The sequence below is a fragment of the Macrotis lagotis genome, chromosome 4 (genome assembly GCF_037893015.1).
Source record: "Macrotis lagotis isolate mMagLag1 chromosome 4, bilby.v1.9.chrom.fasta, whole genome shotgun sequence".
Taxonomy (NCBI): domain Eukaryota; kingdom Metazoa; phylum Chordata; class Mammalia; order Peramelemorphia; family Peramelidae; genus Macrotis; species Macrotis lagotis.
The window spans coordinates 224,071,168-224,093,730 of record NC_133661.1 but is presented as its reverse complement, the minus strand read 5'-3'; the positions used below and the strand labels follow the sequence as shown (position 1 = coordinate 224,093,730).

Genomic DNA, 22,563 nt, shown 5'->3' with positions numbered 1-22,563 from the left:
TTACTCCTGATAAGATATGTTATATAAGATTTCTTGTTTTTAAGTTTCTTCTAGTTGCCATATACACTCACACTCTTACACAAACACACATACTAATATACACACTCATTCATAAACTTCTACAATGACTTTAGATGGAATCATAGAAGGAAGTGATGGAAAGCCAAATTTTTTTCCAAGAATAATTTACTGGATCATTAAAACAGTTTTCCATTAATCTGAAAACATTCATCTCCTATTAAGAAAGTAACTCACTTCCCTGACCTTCCCAAGACTGGTACAGAAGTGAATGTGCCAAGCTCCAATCACTGAAAGCAGGATGCCTTACTCAATGTTCACTTCCAGTCTTTCTTGATTCTATAGAGAGACTTGAAGAGAAGTCATAGAAACCTTCAGTCTTTACATTCATTTATTGAAATAATAATAATAGCTGATATTCATAGATTTTAAAGTTTGAAAAGAATTTTACATTTATAATCTCATAAAGATGGCATCTGAGTTTAAATATTCTACAAGATGAAACTGAGGTGAGAACACAGTCCATACATGGGAGAACCACTTAATGGGAAAGCATGGAGGCAAGAGAGGATATGACATGTATAAGGATAAATTAGCAAGCAAGACTGGCATGGAATATATGTGATAGGAAGTAATGCAATATGAAAATAAATAAAAAGGAGGGTTAGAGTCATATCATAAAGCTTTAAGTGACAAATTAAAAATATTGGGGTTTTTTTTAATTCTCTAGTCTATAAAAGGGAACTGTTGAAGGTTTCTGAAGACAGTGACATGAGTTCTTCTACTTTCTACCTGTGTGGCATTGGCCTTCGGGATTCAATTTTGTCAATTGTAAAATGAAAAGATTAGACTAAACTTTTAATATCCCTTTCAGCTCTTAATAAGTGATTCTTTGATCCTATAATAGATTTATACTTTTAGAAATGTAATTTGGTAGTCTTGTGGAGGACTGATTAGAGAGGCAAAGAGACTGATGACAGAGAGACCAATGAGGGAATAGTTAGAATACTTCAGGTAAGAAGGTTATCTGAATGAACAATCCAACAATATGTTTTGCTTCCAGAGAATTACTAGTGAGCCCAGAAAGTCTATAGTAACAGGAAAAAGAGCAATATAGCAACAGAGAGAGACTTGAACTTCCAAAGAGAGAAAAACTGTACTGTTTTCATCTGTTCTTGGTAAACTTATTGTGGGCTTTCATTCCTAATAGCATTCTGATCTACAAGGTATGGATCAGAAAATTGGGTAAATAAAGAGATGTTTTCAAAAGATGCTTTCCTTTTTTGCTGTTCATGAAACCATTTTACTTAGAATTTATAAAAGCATAAGAACCTATCACTTACTTAAAAACTAGCAGGACAAGAACTGATTTTTGAGTGAAGGTTGCTCTTTGTGCAGCTGGCCCTTTCTCCAAAGGAAGAAGGCTGAAGTATGATTAAAATGCATTATTCATAGAGTTTTCCTTAATAGGGCTATTCTCCAAATGCCTAATACAAGTGCTTCACAGCCCAAGTGATTTTTCTTTACCTTTTGATTTCTCTATATTATTTAATGGTTCAGTGACAAATGCAAATTCGCCAAGAAAAGAGGAAATGCATGTCCCTTATAAACTGCCTGAAGGAATACATCAAGAAATATCCTTTTTCTTACCATTTTCTTTCCTGAAGCTAATTTTTTTTGTTATTTATTCATCTAGCTTTGATGCTATAATCATTGTTTACAGGGTTCTCTTAACCACTAAGTAATTTAGACTGTCAGTGTTTCATTGCTGTCTCCTGACAAGTGCTTATTAGAACTGACTAATGGACCTCATAGCCAAGCAGCCACAGCACAGGCCCCTAAAGAGTCAGAAGATCCACTACACACACCTGCCCTCTTCAAGGCACAAAAGCCTTCACAGGTCTGAAGGATAATAGCTTCAGAGTCTGTCTTTTCTTTAAGGGACACCCAAGTCTGACTGGTGTAAAATTATCAGAGTTGTGAAGCTATCAGTTACCATGAGCATCCAGGTTTGCCACCCTACTAACACCTAATCCTCTTGGGTTAGTCTCATTTCTAAGTATAGGAACAAAGCAAAAGGTTCTTCTTTTCCCTTTGCTGGCCATATGCTTCTCCTATTTAACTTTCAGGATATTTTGATATAAAAACTTATTTTTACTCAAAAATAGCACTGTTTATGGTGCTAATATTCACAAAATAATATTAAGAATATCCACAAGAATGTTTTACACTAGTGTAGCACTTTAGAATTATGACAAAAAGAGAAGAGTATTAGGTTTAAAGTGAGAAGACCTAGATTTAAATATCAATTTTTTCATTCACAAGTCATATAATCTTCAGCAAGTCATTTTCCCTCTGGGTCTTTGTTTCCTTGTATTTAAAATGAAGGAGTTGGACTCAGTGTCTTTCCAGATTCCTCCCAAGTCTATTTTCCTAGGATCTTAAAATAAATACTTTCACTGGTGTTCATGACAGCCCTATAAGGTGTGCACTGTGAATTTATATAAATATCATTAGTTTTTTTCATTGTACAAAAGAAGATTCTGAACTTCAGAGAAATCAAAAGCCCAAGATCACATAATTAGAAGTGACAAGGAAAGGAGAATTCCATACTCCTGAATCCATATTCATGCTACACAATTTTGGCAAGACAGGACAGAAAAGGTCAATGACTATCTACTCATGGTTACTTAAAAATTATTTTTCCATTAGACATTGTACCCAGTTCTGGCAACACATATAGATATTTAAAGAATTTTGCCTCTTTCCATGAGTCATCTATAGAATAGAAAACTGAGGCCTAGGGAGGTAAAAAGTCACACAATGAGTTATTAGAAAAGAGACTCACAGGAGTGGCTAGGTGGCACAGTGGATAGAGCACTGACCCTGTAGTCAGGAGTACCTGAGTTCAAATCTGGCCTCAGACACTTAATAATTACCTAGCTGTGTGGCCGTGGGCAAGCCCTATTGCCTTGCAAAAACCAAAATGAGAGAGAGAGAGAGAGAGAGAGAGAGAGAGACTCACAAACCAATGTTCTTTCCTCTGCACACCAAATATATTGCCTCAGATAAAGGAACAAATTTATGTTGTTAAACTATAGACTTTGAGAAAAATATCAGCTCTTAACCTCCTGAAATATTTTAGGAGGTAGAAAACAAGAAACAGAGCACCTGGGAACCCTGCCATCTCTTTGACCTCATGGTCACATATTCTTCATTATTTTGTTAGCAGAGATCAGATTATTACAGCAGAGGGAACATATTGGAGAATGGGAGGAACTGATATCAGGTTGGAAGGTTGAGGCAAAATAATGAAGGGTCTTAAATACCAGGTTGATGAGTTTAGATTTTTCATGGGTGGATCAAAAGGGGCTAAAAACTATGCTGTATTCTGATCCTTTGAAGAAACTAGGGATATTTGACTTGGAAAGGACATGGGGACTTAATTACTATCTTTAAATATTTCCAGGGTTGCTAGATGGAAGAGAAATTAGACTTGATCTACTTGACTCAGAGAGAAGAGCTAGGAACAAGATGGGGATGTGGGAAGCAGTTATAGGGAGGCGGAGTTCAGTTCAATATAAGAAAGACCTACCCAACAAGTATCCATAGGTGGAATGATCTGTCTTGGGAGGTGGTGAGTTCCCTATTACTGAAGGACTTCGAGCAGAAGCTGGATAACATCTTGTAAGGGATGCTGTAGACAGGGCTTATGCTTTGTTTGGGAAATGGACCAGATGACCTCTAATTCCCTTGTGAACCTGTGATTCCATAAAATAATCAATCTTAAGGAAAATTATTCTCATAGCAGCCCACAAGATAGATTGGAAAGGAGAGAGACTGGAGTTTGAAAGAAAGATTAGTTAGGAGACTGTTTCAGTAATCTAATAATCATCAGGCTCTGGACCAGCTAGTACTAGTGACAGTGAGACTGGGAGAGGCAGGAGGAATAAATCTGTTAAATGACTTCTTCACTCCTTTCCAACCCTAAAATCCTATCAAACATTTGAGGATAAGGAAGAAAAATCAATCTGGCCAAACATTTGGCATGATAAGAATCTCCTGGTTACTAAGCCAAGTAGAAAGATGAGCATCAGTGCATAGTAATAGTCAGACCTTAGGCTTCATAAGACATTTCATTTGCTATCACTGAGAAGACAGAGGGACTATGGGATTTAACCCTACAGTCCTACCATTTTCATTCTTACAAACATGCACGGGCACCATGAAAAGGATTAGAAGTGAGTTAGTACTCTACCTGGACCAGCAGTAGTAGGTTTGTATCTGGCAAAGGAGACTTTAACTTCAGAGCTTGGAGTAGCTCTAAGACAACACTACGAGACAAGTAGAATTTATCCCGTTCCTAAACAAAAACAAAATAAGGGAGAACAAGGTTTCTAAAAATTCACTTAGCATAGACCAAAGTCATAGAGTGCTTCAGCAAGATGCATAGGTCAGGAATGAAAAACGTGACTACAGGATGTATTAAGAATTGCTTATTGAATTGAATGGAAAAATGAAATTGAAAAAGAAAATACCCCCCAAAAAAAGTTAATTTCAATTTGCCTTTTAAGCACTAAGAACATGTAATTTGATCAACCAGGGAAAAGCAGAAGATCTAATTCCTAAATATTGTTAAGTATAGGAAGGCCTTCCCATTTGTAGAGGGAGAGTTTCTACAGATCTTTTAGAAGAAATGAAAAATTCAATTATTTCTACCCTCATAAAATAAACCTAGTATAACTGTCTCATTTTAGAAATGAGGAAACTAAGGAGATAGAGAGATGACATCCACAGGTTCTCTACTCCAATACTGTGCTTCTCCACTACCCCAATACCAATGCCTTCTTTAGTCAGCTGGCCATGCTTCTTTCCAAATCTTTCCTTTGATTCTTTGGTTCAATTTAACAAACACTTGCTATTGTGGCTCCTCCTATATGAAAGGCTCTCTGACTATACTCGAGATACAAAACCAGAAATATTGCAGTGCTTGACTAAATTCAGGAAGATCCAGAGAAGAACAGGAGATAAAATATGTTCATAGAGAAATCAATTCAAAGAATATATAAAGTAATTTTAAAAGGAAGGAAGAACTAAGGACTAGGAGAACTAAGGTAGATTTGCAGGAAATATTGTGCTTTGAAAGAAATCATAGATTTTTTTCAAGGTGAACACCAAAAAGGAATGCCTTACAGGTATGGGGATGGAGGAGGGATGCCTTTGCAAAGGCACAGAGTTATAAGATAGAATATTTTATATGAAAAACAGATATTAGGTCAACTGGCCTGTAATGAAGAATATGTAAAGAGGGGTGACATGGAAAGGCAGATGGGAACAATTTAGATTATTTAATTAACAAGATTTTATATTTTAAATTAGAGACAAAAAGTAGCCAACAAAGGTTTTTGAATTAGGCAGTAATATTGTCAGATTTGTGTTTTTGGAATATTGGTTTGGAATATTAGTTATGTGATCTAGAGGGGGAAAGGGGTTTGGAAGAAGACCACGTAGGAGGTTATTGCAATAGCCCAAGCAAGAGATGATAAGGGCCTAAGTCAGGGTGGTTGCAGTTTGAACAGAGAAGGAAGGAAGGAAGGAAGGAAGGAAGGAAGGAAGGAAGGAAGGAAGGAAGGAAGGAAGGAAGGAAGGAAGGAAGGAAGGAAGGAAGGAAGGAAGGAAGGAAGGAAGGAAGGAGAGAGGGAACAGAGGGAAGAGATGGAAAGAAAAAAAGGAAGAAAGGATGTAGGAAGGGAGAAAATTTTAAGGAAGGATTTAAAAGAAGATAAGAATAAGCCAGGTGTGTAAGTTTATATTACTACAGGCAGTATAAGAAATAAATTACAAAATTAATCATAAGACAGAGACAATACATTGATGTAATAGAAAGAGCACTGGACCTGGATGATGAGCAACCTGACTTCAAATTCCAGCTTTGCTCTTTATGCCCTTCATGGACTTGTGTGAGTCATTTCCCCATTCTGGACCTCAGTTCCCTAATCTGTAGATCTCCATGAGTCCTTCTAATTCTAAATCCTATGGTCCTATGATATGAATATACCCACAAAGAAAAGGCCACAATATAGAGATAAGGAAAAGAGAAGTAGGGGGCAGGGACAGAGAGGAAATATAGATGGATTAAACAACAGAAACTCTTGGCAAGAAGTTAGCATTTGTTGAGGTAAACAGAAGCTTTTTTGTGAAGGAGCATTTTGCATGGATGTATATGAGGGCAAAAACACAGACCCTGTTAAGAAAAAAACTTGAAAAACTTTAAAGTTCAGAAGGACAAACTTCATATGAAATTTTTACAAGCTTAAAAGCTCTTCTTTCTATTCTGCCTTCTGTTTTTTCCATTTCAACAATATTAAACCACCCCAACAATGCTTCTGCATATATTTTCCATGCAAGTAGTAGTTTTCCATTTTCTCAAGGGGGAAGCAAATAACTCTCTGAGCTCAAGGTAATGCAATTTGAAGAGACCATTAAAGCAAGATGACAAAAGATGAGATTATAATCTCAGAGTCCAAGAGCCAGAGTTGGGGAGATGAAATCAATGATGAGAACTAAGGAGCTATATTCACAGACTTTTACAAATAACAAGCTAATATTTTCCTACTTTAGGATGAAAGAATGATATATGAAGTATATGTACAAATTATTCATGGAATCATAAGGATTTGGTGGGACCTGAAAAAAGCAATTAGTCTATACTTATGGTATTGTGAGAAGTAGAATCGTAAGACCTAACTTTGAAATTCTGCTATGATACTTGTGATCTATATGAACTTGGGCGAACAAGTCTCTGTAAGGTTCTACAAAATGGGAAAGGCAGACTCATAGAATTTCAGTGTTGAAATGGAAATAACAGATTCCAGCAAAATCTTTTGGGATCCCAGTTACATTATTTGACCTATGTATTAGCTTATCTTTCCCAACTTTGGATCATTTACAAATGTGTTAATCATGTATTCATACTTAAATAACTAAGTTAACCATTCCCAGTTTTAACTAATAAACAATTCTTATTAGTTAGCAGTAAAATAAAAACTTAATCCAATTAATTATTAATTTTAAAAAGTTACATGGTGCAGAGCCAAAGAAAGAGTACTGTGGAACTATATTAGAGATCTCCTTTTAGGGTGTCATTATTCCTTTAAACCCTCCTAAGTAATAGGAGTAATCAGGCTAAGTAATAGCCTGATGATTGGGCTTTCTGCCACTTGTCTCTCCCCAGTCCATCCATCTTCAATCAGTTGTGGGAGGGGGTTGTTTGTTTTGTTTGTTTTTTGTAAGGCAATGGGGTTTAGTGATTTGCCCAAGCTCACACAGCTAGGTAATTACTAAGTGTCTAAGACCAGATTTGAACTCATGTTCTCCTGACTCCCTGACTGGTGCTCTGCCCACTGTGCCACCCAGTTGTCCCCATCTTCAAACAATTGTAAAAGTGATTGTCTTTAAGTGTAAATCTAACTATGTTATCCTCCCCTGCCTCAATAATAAATTCTATTGGCTCCCTATCACCTCCAGGATCAAATATAAATTCTTTTTTTTGTCAGTCAAATTCCTTTATAATCTCATCACCCATCATTCCAATTTTATATTTATCAACTTACACTGCCTACCTCAGAAACTCACACATACTCTACAGTCTCTTTGCTGTTCCTTGAACCAAGATACTTCCCAATTTTCAGCATTTTCACTGGCTGTCTTCCATATCTGGAATGTTATTAATCTTCATCACCTCCTGGTTTCACTGATTTCCTTCAAATCTCATCTAAAATCTCACCCTTTCTAGTTCTCCTTCATCTTAGTCCTTTTCCTTTCATACCATTCCCTTTTTCCTATATGTATTTTGTACACAGTTATTTATATGTTGTCCCCTTCATTATACTATGAACTCCTTGAGAGCAGAAACTCTCTTTTACCTTCCTCTGTACTGCTAGTGCTTAGCACAGTGCCTGGAATCTAGAAAGGATCAAATAAATATTTACTGATTGATTAACCAACACTCTTTTGACCTAGTTGTTCAGTCATTTCTGAATTTATCTAACTCTATAAGCATCCAAATATGTGTGATATGTGTGTGTGTGTGTGTGTGTGTGTGTGTGTGTGTATGAGACTTTCAAGTTGGTTGGTGATATCTTCTCTCACAGGGCTGTTGGGAAAGCAAAATAAGATAAGAGATGTAGAAGAATTTTGCAATTTGGATTCAGATAACTATTGTTAGCATAATGATGATGATAGTGGTAGTGGTGGTGGTAGTGATGATGATGAAGTAGAAGTAGTGATATAGTGGGTTCCAATCTAATATATAAAATGGAGATAAAAATAGTTACAGTACCTACCTCAAGGGTTATGATGAGGCTTAAATAAACCATGTAGGAAAAGGTTTGGCAAATCATAAAAGTGTATATAAATTATTATTATTATTATTATTATTATTATTATTATATCTAATTCAATTCTGTGACTGATCATATAATCTTGAACAAGACCTGCTACCCTACTGGGACTAAGTTTTCTTTTCTGTAAAGTGAGGATAATAGTACCTAAACCACCTAATTCAGTGTTGTTCTGAAGCTCAAACAAGCAATATAACTTGTCATATGAATAGGTTATCATCATCATCATCATCATCATCATCACTTTGCATTCTATTTTGCCTTCTGTTCTATACTCTCTCCTTCCTTATTCCTTCATTTACTATTAGATTGTATTAAACACAAGGAGAGTAGGAATTGTGTCATATTTTTGTCTTTGTACCATGAATACCTAGTACACTGCATGCCATAAAGGAGAGTTTAATAAATTCTTATTAGTTGTTCAATACAACTTAATTTTTTAGTTTTGTGTTTCCTTTGCAAAAGATCTTTCCTGTTTTCCTCATTATCACTACTTTCCTTATCCCCTCTGGATTACTTTGTATTTACTATGTATATATTTTGTGCTTATTTATCCACATATAAGTTGTATTCTTAAGGTCTTTAAGGCCAGCAGTTGTTTCCTTTTTTTATTGCCAGTGCCTGGAGACAAACATTTAGTATTTTTTTAAACTGGTTTGAGTATAATCAAGACACAGACTAAGTATAATGTGTGTAAAAGCTTCAATTTAATATTTATTTGACCAAGGCCAAAAGACTTAAAATTTCTTTATATTTAAGGGAGAATAATAACTCAACTAGGGTTGACATTGGTTTGGAAGAAGTTTTTCTACACAATTTGGAGCACTCACTGTTTACTTCCTTACCTTAGTAAAAGCTCTGTAACACAAGCCACACAATTCCACCAGGTAGGCCAATGTGAAGACAGCATTTTGAATGACAAAGCTGAGCAGTTTTGAAAATGGTTCCAGCAGACTCTGCAATGGGATATGGGTTGAAGAAAATCAATTGTTGATTCCTTCAGCATAAATAAATATAATTAAAATCTTACAATGCTGTAATATTTTTTTTTTGCTTGGAAGGTAACTAGAGAGGCTACTGTTGAGGTCAAAAAAGTTTTCAGGCAAGAGCCTCCATGTTTATAATACATCTTAGAAACAAAGTGTCAGACATTAGAAATGCAGCTTCACTCAGTGGCTCAAAATTCAACAATCTATTATTGTTGCTTGGAAGAAATCCAACTCTCTCCTATGACATCATTTCTAAACCCACCCTCAGTAGTGACAGGCAGCATATCCCAGTGGGAAAAAGTCTGGACCAGAGAACTCAATTGACTAGGGTGAAAGAATGAAAAGGAATGTCTGCCATCTTGTGTTGAATTGTGTTTCTTTTAAAACATCTTTGCCCATAAATACTAAATAGCAGTTCATTATAAATATATATATATATATATATATATATACATAAAATAAATGTGTGTGTATATAAAAACATTTTGTATATATATACATATATGTCCAACCTGTGAGTTTAATATTATGTGTAAGGCACTGAGGACATGAAACAAAAGCAAAGCAGTTCTTGTACTCAAGGATCTTAGGTTCTTGGGGATGCAAGGGAATGAAGCACTGAAAATGTAACCAAATTCATAATCACAAAGTATGTACAAAAAATATAAAGTCATTTCAAGAGGGAAAATACTCCCATTTGTTAAAAACCTACTCTTTACCAAGTTTTGTGACTGATGATAGGGATGACAAGTGACAACTCTTTTCTTATGCCAAATCTGAGGGCATAGAGCATATACAAATATAGGTAGAATACAATAAATGCAAAGGAAGTGTCTACACAAAGTCCAATAAGAAAGAAAACTGAGGAAGAAGAGATTATTTACATCTAAAAGGCTTAGGGAAAAATTTCATCCCTAAGGTAAACCATAAAAGAATACAAGTATTTCAAAAGATAGGAATCTAGAATTAATATACAGGATAGAAAATAACCCCTTTGGAATGCATGAAGGCAAAACAGAGCAATTACTCAATACAGCTAGGCCCTAAACAAAAACACAGATAGCCCTTCCCTCCAGAGAGACAATATGAATACAGATATGTAAAATAAGAGCTAATATGAGGTGCAAAAAAAAAATCAAAAACAACTGTGGACATCTAGGAATGCCTACAGAGGGAGAAAAATATAAAAAAGAAGTAAAAAGAGAACTTCAAAGAACAAAACCTTAGAGAATACCTATATTTAGGGGACACAGAGAGAATTTATCTGGAGGAGAAAGAAGAGTGGTTAGAGAAGTAAGAGGATAGTTAACAGTACAAAATTACAGAAGACAAGATGGAATTTCAAGAAGTTTAGGATTATTGTATAAATCAATACTGAACTATACCCAAAAGTTATTAAATTGTACACACATTTTAATGAATTAATACTACTATCAGGCAATTACTCCAAAGAGATCAAAGAAAGAAGAGAGGAACAGAGTTCGTCAGGGTGAATACAAAGTTTGGGTCATTTAATGGTTGGAGTCAGGTAAGTCATTTCAAATGCTACAAAGGGATTGAATTGTGGATAAGCATTAGGGCTAAGGAGTCACTAGATATATTGATAAATCACTGATGACCTTTAAGAATTGTTCCATTTGATAAGTTGAGGCACAAACCTTAACTTGGGAACTAGATCTGACTAAAATATTTGTTAGAAAAAGTAAAAAGATAAAGGCAGAGTAAGTAGTCCACTTTGGATGGAGCAGAGTATATGAAAGAGAAAAGTGAAATAAAAGTAAATTGAAGCCAAATTTTGAAAAGTATAGCATAGTAAATAGAGATGAAACAGGATGATCTAGATTCCAACCTACTATGACACATAGTAATAGCTAACATTTATAAAGTGTCTACTATGAGCCAGGCACTGTGCTGAGCACTTTACAAATATTATCTCATTTGATCCTCCAAAGCAACCTGGGTTGTTGTTGCTGAGTTATTTCAGTTATATTTGACTCTTTTTGTTACCCCATTTGGAATTTTCTTTTTTCTTTTGTTTTTTTTTTTAGGTTTTTGCAAGGCAAATGGGGTTAAGTGGCTTGCCCAAGGCCACACAGCTAGGTAATTATTAAGTTTCTGAGACCGGATTTGAACCCAGGTATTCCTGATTCCAGGGCCGGTGCTTTATCTACTACGCCACCTAGCCGCCCCCATTTGGAATTTTCTTGACAAAGTTACTAAAATGGTTTGCCATTTCCCTCTCTAGTTCATTTTTCAGATGAGGAAACTAAGGTAAACAGGGTTAAGTAAATGATTTACCCAGGGTATCTGAGTAACTGAGGTCAAATTGGAACTGAGATTCTCTCTAACTTCAGGTCTAACATTCTATCCATTATACCATGAAGCTGCTTAATATACTATATAACATACTAACACATATAGTAGGTAAATGGATCCTGAGCAAGCCTCTTCATCATGCTCTAGGCAACCTTCTAAAATGATAAATTTCAGAGATAATGCCTACTTGAATTGGTAGAGGGCATTTCCTCATGCAGGAATTCCCTGAACCAAGGAAATCACAGGTCCAGTTTTTATTCCTAAGAATAAGAACTGAAATAACAAGCTACAGAGCCTGTATTTTGTCCTATTTGGCAATAAGAAATCATTTAAGGTCTCTGAACAGGAGAGTGACATAATCAGTCAAGACTGCTTTGAAAGATGTGTGAAGCAAGGATTGGAGAAGGGAGAAATTGAAAGCAGTAAGACCTATTTAGAAGGCTACTGTATAGTTCAGGTCAGAGATGGTAAGTAGAGTGGTGAGCTAAAGCATGAGTTAAAGGTGGGAATTAACTAGATATGAAAAATGACTCTAAGAGGGGCAGCTAGGTGGCGCAGTGGATAAAGCACCAGCCCTGGAGTCAGGAGTACCTGGGTTCAAATCCGGTTTCAGACACTTCATAATTACCTAGCTGTGTGGCCTTGGGCAAGCCACTTAACCCCATTTGCCTTGCAAAAAAACCTAAAAAAAATGACTCTAAGGTTTTGACCCTAGGTAACCGGGACAGTATTGATAATATCAAGCAGGAATATAGAAGTTGGGAGACAGTTTGGTTTTCAAAGAGTCCTCCACACCGCTTTTCCATCTAAATCCTATTCATTTATTAAGGCTGAGTTCCAGTAATGGTAGTAGTTGTAGTAGTCGTAGTAGTCGTAGTAGTAGTAGTAATAGTAGTGGCGGCAGCAGCAGCAGTAGTAAGTCTTCCCTAACCATTCCAGTTCTCTAAACATCTATGGAATTAATGATGCCTACATACCACTCATTTGTGGGTTATCAATTTCTGACAAGCATACATTGAAGCCTATATGGTATAAAGGAAATAATGTGAAATCTAGAGTAAGAAAATTTAGATTCTATTACTGATTTTTCTACTTACTAGCTAGGTTACCTTGGAGAACTCAGGCAACCTCTTTGAGACTCAGTTTCTAATTCTGTAAAATGAGGACAATATAGTATCTCTCTCAAAAGTTTGTTGTAAGGATCAAAAAATATTAATTATGTAAAAGAGTCTATAAAATTATACTTTACAGTAATATACATAAATATCATTAGCCCTTTCTTGTTTCTTAATGTCTAGAATTTAAGTGTCATCTCCCCAGAAAGATGGGAAACTTCTGGGAATAAAAACTTCTTTGTATTCCCATATAATATAACATGGTAGTTTGGGTTGAGCATGGTAATTACTAAATCCATATTGATTGATCACAGGATATACCTTCAGTATTGTCATTGCTCTGAACAAGATAAGGAGTATCTCTTTATAAGATTACTCAAAAATTTTAGATTCCAGAACTGCTTTACTCGACATTTGTATTGATCTTGAAGCATATCTGAATGTGGCCCAGTTTATAAATTTATCCAGTAATCAAACAAAGCCCCCAGAATCAATGAACTTTAAAGAAAAAAAAGGAATCTCAGAGATCTTACAGTCTAAGTGGACTTTAACAAGGATCCTCAGCCACTAAATGGAATCTTCATTAATGAGGAACCCACCACCTCCCAAGGTAACCTATTCTACTCTTGGATAACCTTAATTATTGGGAAAAGTTTTTTTTTTCTTTTATTAAGTAAAAATCAGTCTCTCTTCAATTTTCATGAATTATTCTGCCACCTTGGGCCCCAGAACAAGTTTCCTCTTCCACATGACAAATCTTCAAAACTTAAAGATTGTTATTATGTTCCTATAAGCAAAGTAGTTTGGTGGCATGCAAAAGTGCCCAATTCAAGGCCATCCATGCTGTCTTATACAGGAACCAGAATAAAAATGTAACTGGGAAACATTTAACAAAATAAATGAAAATTTTAAAAAATAAATGAAAATATAATACAACAAAGATAAGGCTAACTTGTAGTTTTCTAAATCAATATACAGTCTACAGGAATCCATCTCTATTTGAATTTGACACCATAAGTATAGTAGGAAGAGTACTGAATTTAGAGTCAAGGGACCTGAGTTCAAGATTCTATTTCCTACATGACCTTGGGCAAATCATCTCTCCCTCAATTTCTTCTTCTGCAAAATGAGAAGGTTGGGTTGGGTGGCCTCTAAGAACAGGTTTCAATCATATGAAATTTTTGAATCAAGCAACATTCTGCCTATTCCTACCAGCTTTATTCCTTCCTCAAATCCAGAAAGTCACAAAAGATTGAAATAACACTGTAGATAGACCTAAATGGTAACTGAGACACAACAAATTATTTCACATGCTTATATTATAACATGTCACACATGATCATGACACTAAACTCTAGGCTGGAAAGAAATGAGGGTGTAAAAGACATTTAATAAACAACTGCTGATTGGCAATACTCCCATATCTACTTTTTAACATAAAAAATATTTTTTAGGTAAAGTTACATCATGCATCTAAGAAGAAAGCACACTAGACTTTTGGTCAGAATAACTAACTGACTTTGTGAATTATATACCAGCCATATGGTTTATGATTTTAATTTAACTACATCAAGCCTGACTCCTTCTCTGTGAAACAAAGTGGTTCTGAGAACCAAGTGGAAGCAAAGGTGTTTTTGTAAACTGTAAAGCATGATATAAATTTGAACAATCATTATCCTATGACTATTATTATTATTATTATTGTTGTTGTTGTTGTTGTTGTTGTTGTTGTTGTTGTTGTTAAGAAAAACATACCCTTGTAGCACTGGTGGTAGGTATCTTCAGGAGGCAGATCATTATTCTCAAACTGGAATCTAAAGAACACTGACCAAAAATAAAAGAAGGGCAAAATCAAAATCTTTTTTTTTGATCTGGTATTTTTTAGTATTTCCAAAGAGCATTCATTTTATTTTTTTTAATTTGAAGTATTAATGGTATTATCTACTTTTTATACAAGTCATTCCCCAGTAATACTTCTTCCATAAAATTTTCCTTTGAAATAATGAAAAAACTGAGCTAAAGCAACAGACTGTCATAATATATAAAACATTCCATACCCACATTCTTTCACCTCTTTACCAGGCAACAAGACACATGTTTTATCATTTATTCTCTAAGACTAAAATTGGTCCTTTTAAGCATTAATTTTAGTTTAAAAGAAATAAGAACTGTAACTTCTCCATTATTGTCTACTGACCATTCAGTTAAAAAGTAATTCAAAACTTCTGTGACTTTTAAGAAATAATAGATGATACAATGGATTGATCATTTAGCTTTTTTATAGTTCAAAGCCAGAAATAAATTTGTATGCTACATGCATATTTTATAGCTTCATAGAAGTAAAATATGCCATTTTAAAGAAAAATGTTAATCTGATCTGAGGAGGCTTTCTCCCATAGTTAGAGAATCACTGCAGGCATAGGCTTAGAGTAACAAAATAAACAATCCTCAACTCCAAAGAATAATTCAATAACATTTGCTCCCTTTCATAGTCATCAAAGCAAAACTGAATGATAAACAATGACTTTTATTAGGAGAAATCATGCCTCACTAATTAATTATTGGAGTCTTTGAGAAGACAAATATGTGGACATGGACTAGACCAAAGAGTTATCATATAGACATTGCAAAATGTTTGAAACCTTTTAGAAAACAACAAAGCACTGAATTAAGAGATGGGCTAAGTAGGGAAGTATTTTTGTCAAGTTTGGGAAGCTATCTTATTTGGCATTTGTAAAAACTGCTTTTACTTTATCTTTTATTTTATTTTATTGCAAAGCAAATAGGGTTCAGTGGCTTGCCCAAGGCCACATAGCTAGGTAATTATTAAGTGTCTGAGGCTGGATTTGAACTCAGGTACTCCTGACTCCAGGGCCGGTGCTCTATCCACTGCGCCACCTAGCTGCCCCCTTACTTTATCTTTAAATAACATTTTATTATCTTCTAGCTACCAATGCTAAGCTGATGTAGAGAAGGTCTGCATAGATTTTTATGAAGCATCTTTTTGTGGTGAAAATCCTATTTCTATTAAAATACTGAAAATTGACACAGTTCAGAAGTAGTTTCTGTTGTGTTTCTTTCTTCCCTTTCTATCCAGAGTTAACTTGATATTTGCTTTGCTGTATATCCATTTTTAAGAGTCCTAAATTGTTCCTGAATTTGGATGGGAGTCGTTATGAAAGTATCTTTCCATACAGGCTATAATATCCCTCCATCTACATGCTTCTTTATTTCCTTGAAGACTAGGAAATTTGTGAGGGAGATGGATTTCAGAATCCATGCAATCTTAGTGGTAAAGAACAGAAAAAGACTGCTGATTTGCTCATTTGGGGCAGGTAGGCATGGCTTATTTTACTTAGGTCAATTCAAATCAAAGTCTTTAAGGGTTTTAAATGCCCTAAATGATCCCCATTTCCATTTCCCATACATCTACCTATCTAGTAGATGTAATAGCAGCACTGTTAGCACTATCTGCATGGTTATTGTGTGGCACAATTGAAGAGCAACACATCTGGAATCAGTCCTATTCTCCTAGGTCTAATTATTTATAATCGGGAGGATCTTAAACTTGAACTTCCCCTATCAAGTCCTTAGTATCCTTATGTGCAAAAAAAGAAAAAAAAGAACCAGATGATATCTAAGGTCCCTTCTACTAAGTCCCTCAGTACTATGAAATAGGAATAAATAGCTGTCATACACAAAGAGGAATCAATACCTGATATAAATTCAAACAGATTTTCAAAATATTTTATTTCAGAAACAAAAATGTTGCTAACTTTACATTACAGAAACAAAAAGAACTTCAAATTCAGAGGAATAAATGAGGCCATACAATTACACATACTTCAATACTACCTCCACCAGAGAAGATTGTAACACCTTTGAGATTTGCCTTAACCAACCTATAATGAACCTCTCCAAATTCAGATTAACCCATAGACAAGATAAGATATTCATCCCTAGCTCTGTATTCCCTTTCAGTTTAAGAGAGCTTATTAGAGCTTGTATTTTACTTATATATTTTTGGGGAGTCTGGTTACCTTTATGCAGATGATGAGGCATTGAAATTCCCTCATTTGTAAAAAGAGGATACCAATAGCATATATTTCAAAGGGTTATTGTTAAGGCCAAAATTAGATAATATATGAAAAACATTTTTGAAAGCTCTATAGTGCTTTATTTAATGTGAATCATCATTATTATTATTATTATTATTATTATTATTATTATTATAGTATGATTAGCAAATAATCAATGTAGTACAAGCAAATAATCTGAATGAAAAAGGGAAATTCATCTAAGTTATTGATTTGTCCTTGTATTCAAAGTTGAAGCTATCAGACTCCAGGTCTATTTTCTAACTACTGACATTATCTCCACAAGGGTTGCCTTGCATGCACTTGCCTCTTTGAGCAGCCATCCCTGAATGCTTGAGTCATCCTCCTACCTCCCACCTTCATCCTCCTTCCCTTCTCTTTCTAGCAACAAAGTTACTTGATGTCCTCTGACAAGTCCACTCAAGGCCAAAGCTCTAAGAACAAAGATAATCTATCTGAATTCATTCCTCAATGATTAACATACCATCATACTTTCCACAACTCAATGATTTTGAATGTCACTATTCAATCTCATTCTCCATCCCCATCTCCATTTCTAACCTGGGATTACTCCCATCATTTACCTGCCTTCATTCCATTCATACACTGATGAATGAAGCTAGAGAAAAATCACAAAACTGTGTTGATGGGGTCCACCACAAATTTATGTTACATAATCTCAGCCAGGCCACCATTAAATCAAGGCCTTCTTTTTTCACTTTTCTAAACTGTGTGCTACCTTAATTCACATCCACCTTAACCCAAACTCCCCACTCCCCCAAAGTCCCATGGAATGTTCCATAGGTAACATCTTTCCTCATATACCTTTTCCTATCTCACTCTTACATTCACTGAGGCCTGGCTTCCTCCTGTTCCTGATGATACATTTATCATACTCCCTGACCTACTGATCATGGTTGAAAAGTATTCCATGCAAAAAAAATTTAAATAAAAAAACCCAAAAGTTTACTAGCTATATTACTTCTAAATCCTCCCACTATCACCATCATTCATATAGTCATTCAATTCATATTTATCACCAAAACAAGGTCCTGGCGATATTGTCTACCAACTTCTAGAAAACGCAAAATCACTTCTTAGAAACTTCTAGGAACACTTTCTTTTTCAAGTTTAGTACCTGATTCATAGTCTTTACTACCCAACTCCTGCCCTCATAATAGACAACTTAAATGTTCAGAAGGATTCAAAAATTCTAACCTTCCAATTCCTAAACTAAACAAATTTTCTATGAGTTATGCTCATTTTCTATGGAGTTGATGCTCCACCTAATCACAGCAAAACATGAAGACATTCAAATTCTTGACCTTTCCATCACTCATAAGCAATCCAAATCTATGTTCATGAAAGCTGAAATTCCTTTATCTGATAGCAATCTGTTGTCATTACACCTTTCCCACTGTCCTGTTAACTCCAAATCCCATTCTTTATTCTCCCAATGTCTTCTAATTCATCTACTCTTTTTCTCTGGCCATTATATCTGCACTGGCTATACTCTTTCCTTTCCCATATTTACGCCTTAATGAACTGGTTCAACTCCACCATCTTCTCTTTTCTCAAGTACCTTAAGATCCTAATGAAGGTCTTGCCTTGCCAAACTCTAACCTCCAATTATTCATACCATCTATGCCTTCATTTCATTTATTTATTGCTAAATGAAACTAGAGAAAATCACAAAACTGTGTTGATGGAGTCCTCCACAATTTTATGTTATATAATCTCAACTGGACATGACAGCAAGGCAATCCTTTTACACTTTTTTAAACATTTTCAGTCCTCCTTAATCCTCCCTTAGCATCACCTCCCCCAAGTTTCTCAGTTAAGAACTTGGCTTCATATTTCAATAAAAAAGTGAAGCTCCCTCTTCTTTCCTCTTCTTTATTTTATGTGCCTCAGATGCCTTTGGTCATCATCACATCATTAACCTTGTTTCACAGAAAGGCCCTCTTCGTTGCCAAGGATAGGCAACCCTCTAACATGTACATCAAACCTCATTCCAAGCTGCTTTCTACAGGAGATTGCATCCTCTATCTTCTCTACTCTCTCACTTATTTTATTTTTTAAAAATTTATTTATTTAAGGCAATGGGGTTAAGTGACTTGTCCAAAATCACACAGTTAGGCAATTATTAAATGTCTGAGTTTGGATTTGAACTCAAGTCCATCCTGACTCCAGGCCAGTGCTCTATCCACTGTACCACCTAGATGCCTTCTCACTTATTTTTGATCTTTCACTGTCTAGAGGCTCTTACCCTACTGCCTGTAAGCACACCCATGTCTCTCCTATCCTCAAAAAAAAAAACCTTCCCTTTGAACCGTTCTTCCCCACTAGCTATCTTCTGCCCCTACTTCTTTTCCTTTTTACTCTTTTCTTAACTCTCTGAAGTGTGGCTTCCTGCCTCATCAGGAAGCTAAAACTCTTCTCTCCAAAATTAAAAATGATTTCTTTAGTGCCATAGGTAGTAGTCTTTTCTCAATCCTCAAGCTCCCTTTGCAGTTTCTAACACAATCACACTCTTCTTGATCCTTTCTTCTCTACAATTTGTGACATGTCTGTCTCCTAGTTTTTCTTCCTACATGACAAAATTCTCCATCTCAATCTCCTTTGCATTGAATCTTCATCAAAGTCATCCTTGATAACCACAGGGATCCCCCAAAATAATGTCCTTCTGCATTATTTTTGGTGATGTTATTAGCTCCCATAGCTTCAATCACCATCTCTATGCAGATTATTATTGGATCTAAGTGACCTACCATCCTTCTTGACCTCCAGTCTTATATCTCCACCTGCCTTTTGGACATCTCCAACTGGTTGTCTAAAACTGAATTCATTTCCTTTTTACTCAAACTTTCCCCTCTTCTTATTCTACATATTGTTATCAAGGGTACTACCATCCTCCCAATAATTTAGGCTCACAACCTAAATATTATCCTTGATTCCTTCCACTCTTCTTGCTCCTCATATTAAAGCAATTATTAAATCATGGCATTTTATAACATCTCCTGCTTATCCTTAGACTTGATCTCTGAGGTCTTTCCAGTTCAAACTTTTTACTATTTTATTTTGTATTTCATAAAGAGTAAAGAGAATCTTTATGAAAATTTCATTTGGGAGACTCAAATGTCTATTCATGCCATAGTCTCGTAGACATAAATCCAGAAGGGAGCCTTGGAGGTAATCTAATCTAAAATCCTCATTTTACTGGAGGAAAATGAGTCTAATAGAAGGTAAGTGATTTATACAGAGCCACACAACTAATACTGTTGGAAGTAATATTTGAATCCAGATTTTCCTGACTTCAAGTTCAGCATGCTATCTACTATACTATGCTACCTCTCCTCTTACCATTGCAACCATGAGATAAGGAAGACAGAGAAGATGGTCAGAAAAGAATGTCATTTATTCTAAAATGGTGATTATACTATTCCAACCATGCTTACAAGGTCACAAATTCAGTGCTGGAAAGAAACTAATCATCTAGAAGTAAAACCTCCTGATTTTCAGATGAAGAAACTGAGGCCTTGAGCAATTCAGTTTACTTGGTCAAGGACACGCAGGCACTAAGTAAAAGAGTCGGGATTTCAACTCAAGTCTTCTGACTCCAAATTCAACATATTTTCAAATGCAACATGCATCTTCTTTATTCTTTCTAACAATGCCAAGTGCAGTAAATCTTTTCAAAAGCACAATCTACAGACATTCCTTTCCTTGTTTATCAATTCTAAGGAAAGTCTGAGTACATTTTCAACTCAAAAGCTTTTGGAAAATAAGAAGTTTCATTTTCTCTGTTTTGTGCCCAGCAAGAATTCCTATTTGGAGCTTTTCATGATAATAGTATTATATTACTAAGGTCTTTTGTTCCTTGAGTTTGGAATCTTGCTAGACATGGCCAATTCACCCAAGTGGAATAAATGCCTTGGAGAATCTTAAGGAAATTGCAATTAGTAGCAAACTATTAAAAAGAAACATGATTGGGGCAGCTAGGTGGCTCAGTTGATAGAGTACCAGCCCTGGAGTCAGGAGGACCTGAGTTCAATTCCAGACCAGACACTTAATAATGACCTAGCTGTGTGGCCCTGGGCAAGTCACTTAACCCCATTGCCTTGTAAAAACTAAAAAAAAAAAAAAAGAGACCTGATCACTTCATACCTTTAGAGGTAAAACACAAGGCAGTTTGGTAAAGAAAGTCTGAAACTGGTTGCTGATGGTAGTCCAGAGGTTGCTGGGAGAATCCATTGGCAAAGCTTCCATGAAGGTGGCAATATTTTCTAAGCAACGTAACATGGCACCCCCTGCTGGCAAATTCTTTTTGTTATTCAAACCCTAGAAAATACAAAAGTATAGCCTCTGAGCTACTGAAAGATGAGAAATGCATATCATGTATCATAAGTTTTAAAAGTATTATTTTAAATCAATGACAATTACTAACTTATTTTACTAACTGACATATTTCAAGAAACCATGATTTCATCAGTATGAATTCTAACACTAATACAGCTGTAATCCCTTTGAATCTTTGGTAAACTGTTTTCATGAGTTGCTGTGGCAGAAAAAATTTATCCCCTGGTACCCAAACTTTAAAAGCCTCATTTCCCTCAGTGAGGCTAATGCCTGAATAATTGACATATGATGTTTACTGTTAGGTCTATTATTTAAGACTTCCCTCTTGGGAAGGACAGAGTTTGTGTTCCACTGGCATAACTTTTGAGAATTCAGGGTCACTTCCCTATCTTGGTGTACCAGAGAACTTTAGTCAAATACAAATTCACTTAAACTCAGGGAAAGAAAATGAGAGAATAGTAAACAGAAGCAAGAAAGAAAATATTCAAGATACATTCATTCACTCAGCAAATATTTATTAAGCATTAATTTTGTGCAAGGTGTTTAAGGAATAAAACATAATCCTTGCACCGAAAGAATACCAGGGAAACTCAGAAGCAGGTGGAAAATGAACCTGCTGTGAAGAAAAATCTCCATTGATGATCAACAATTCCAAGTTCTCTATATTTTAGATCAGCTACAAAATCAGGAGACCTCCCTTCATTTATTCCCTGTTTCTACAATAGACAACAGGCATCTGTCTAGCACTACCTTTGGACAGAGCATCAGTACAGGTTCTGCTAACTCTTAGGGAGGTTGTGGAAAGATCAGCAAGATCAACATGTATACTCATTCCAGTTTTTAATTTCTATGATCAAGTGTTCAGAAACTTTTTAAAGCCTTGCCTTACTTCCAAGAGCTATCATAACTTTTAGCCTCCATAGAGATTATTTTGAAAAAAAAAATCCAGGAATTTCCAGATCATGTGAGCAATAGGATGGAATCTAGCTTTTTCCTCTGAATTCCACATCTTCTCAAATCTCTCCAAAACAGAAATTGTGTGCAAAAGATGAAGTAAATTTAGTACTCTTGATTGTTTAGGACACAGAGTCCAAAATAAGGTTTTAAAAATTCTACACAGACACTCACCCTAAGTTCACTCAGCACCCCTTCCTCACCTCCCATTACTGGCAGAGAGGCTATAATAGAGACCCAAGGATCTAACAGAGGCTTACAACAAAACTTACCCCTATACCCTAGACCTCCCTTCCTTTTTCCATTCCTATAG

General features: G+C 35.5%; 1 protein-coding gene across 16 annotated transcripts in view; it reads right to left on the bottom strand.

Annotated features, from left to right (window-relative positions):
* UNC79 (unc-79 homolog, NALCN channel complex subunit) overlaps positions 1–22,563 on the bottom strand; it is a 364,853-nt gene that overhangs the window by 34,211 nt on the left and 308,079 nt on the right. For 14 of the 16 annotated variants that reach the window (XM_074235468.1, XM_074235454.1, XM_074235457.1 and 11 more), the window contains 4 exons: positions 21,105–21,278; positions 14,596–14,664; positions 9,266–9,376; positions 4,277–4,381 (listed from right to left, as the gene is read on the bottom strand). In XM_074235468.1, coding sequence (XP_074091569.1) covers positions 4,277–4,381; positions 9,266–9,376; positions 14,596–14,664; positions 21,105–21,278 — 459 coding nt within the window. Of the gene's footprint in view, positions 1–3,602; positions 3,780–4,276; positions 4,382–9,265; positions 9,377–14,595; positions 14,665–21,104; positions 21,279–22,563 lie in introns of those variants that run through there. The other 2 variants (XM_074235470.1, XM_074235458.1) reach the window with 2 other exon arrangements.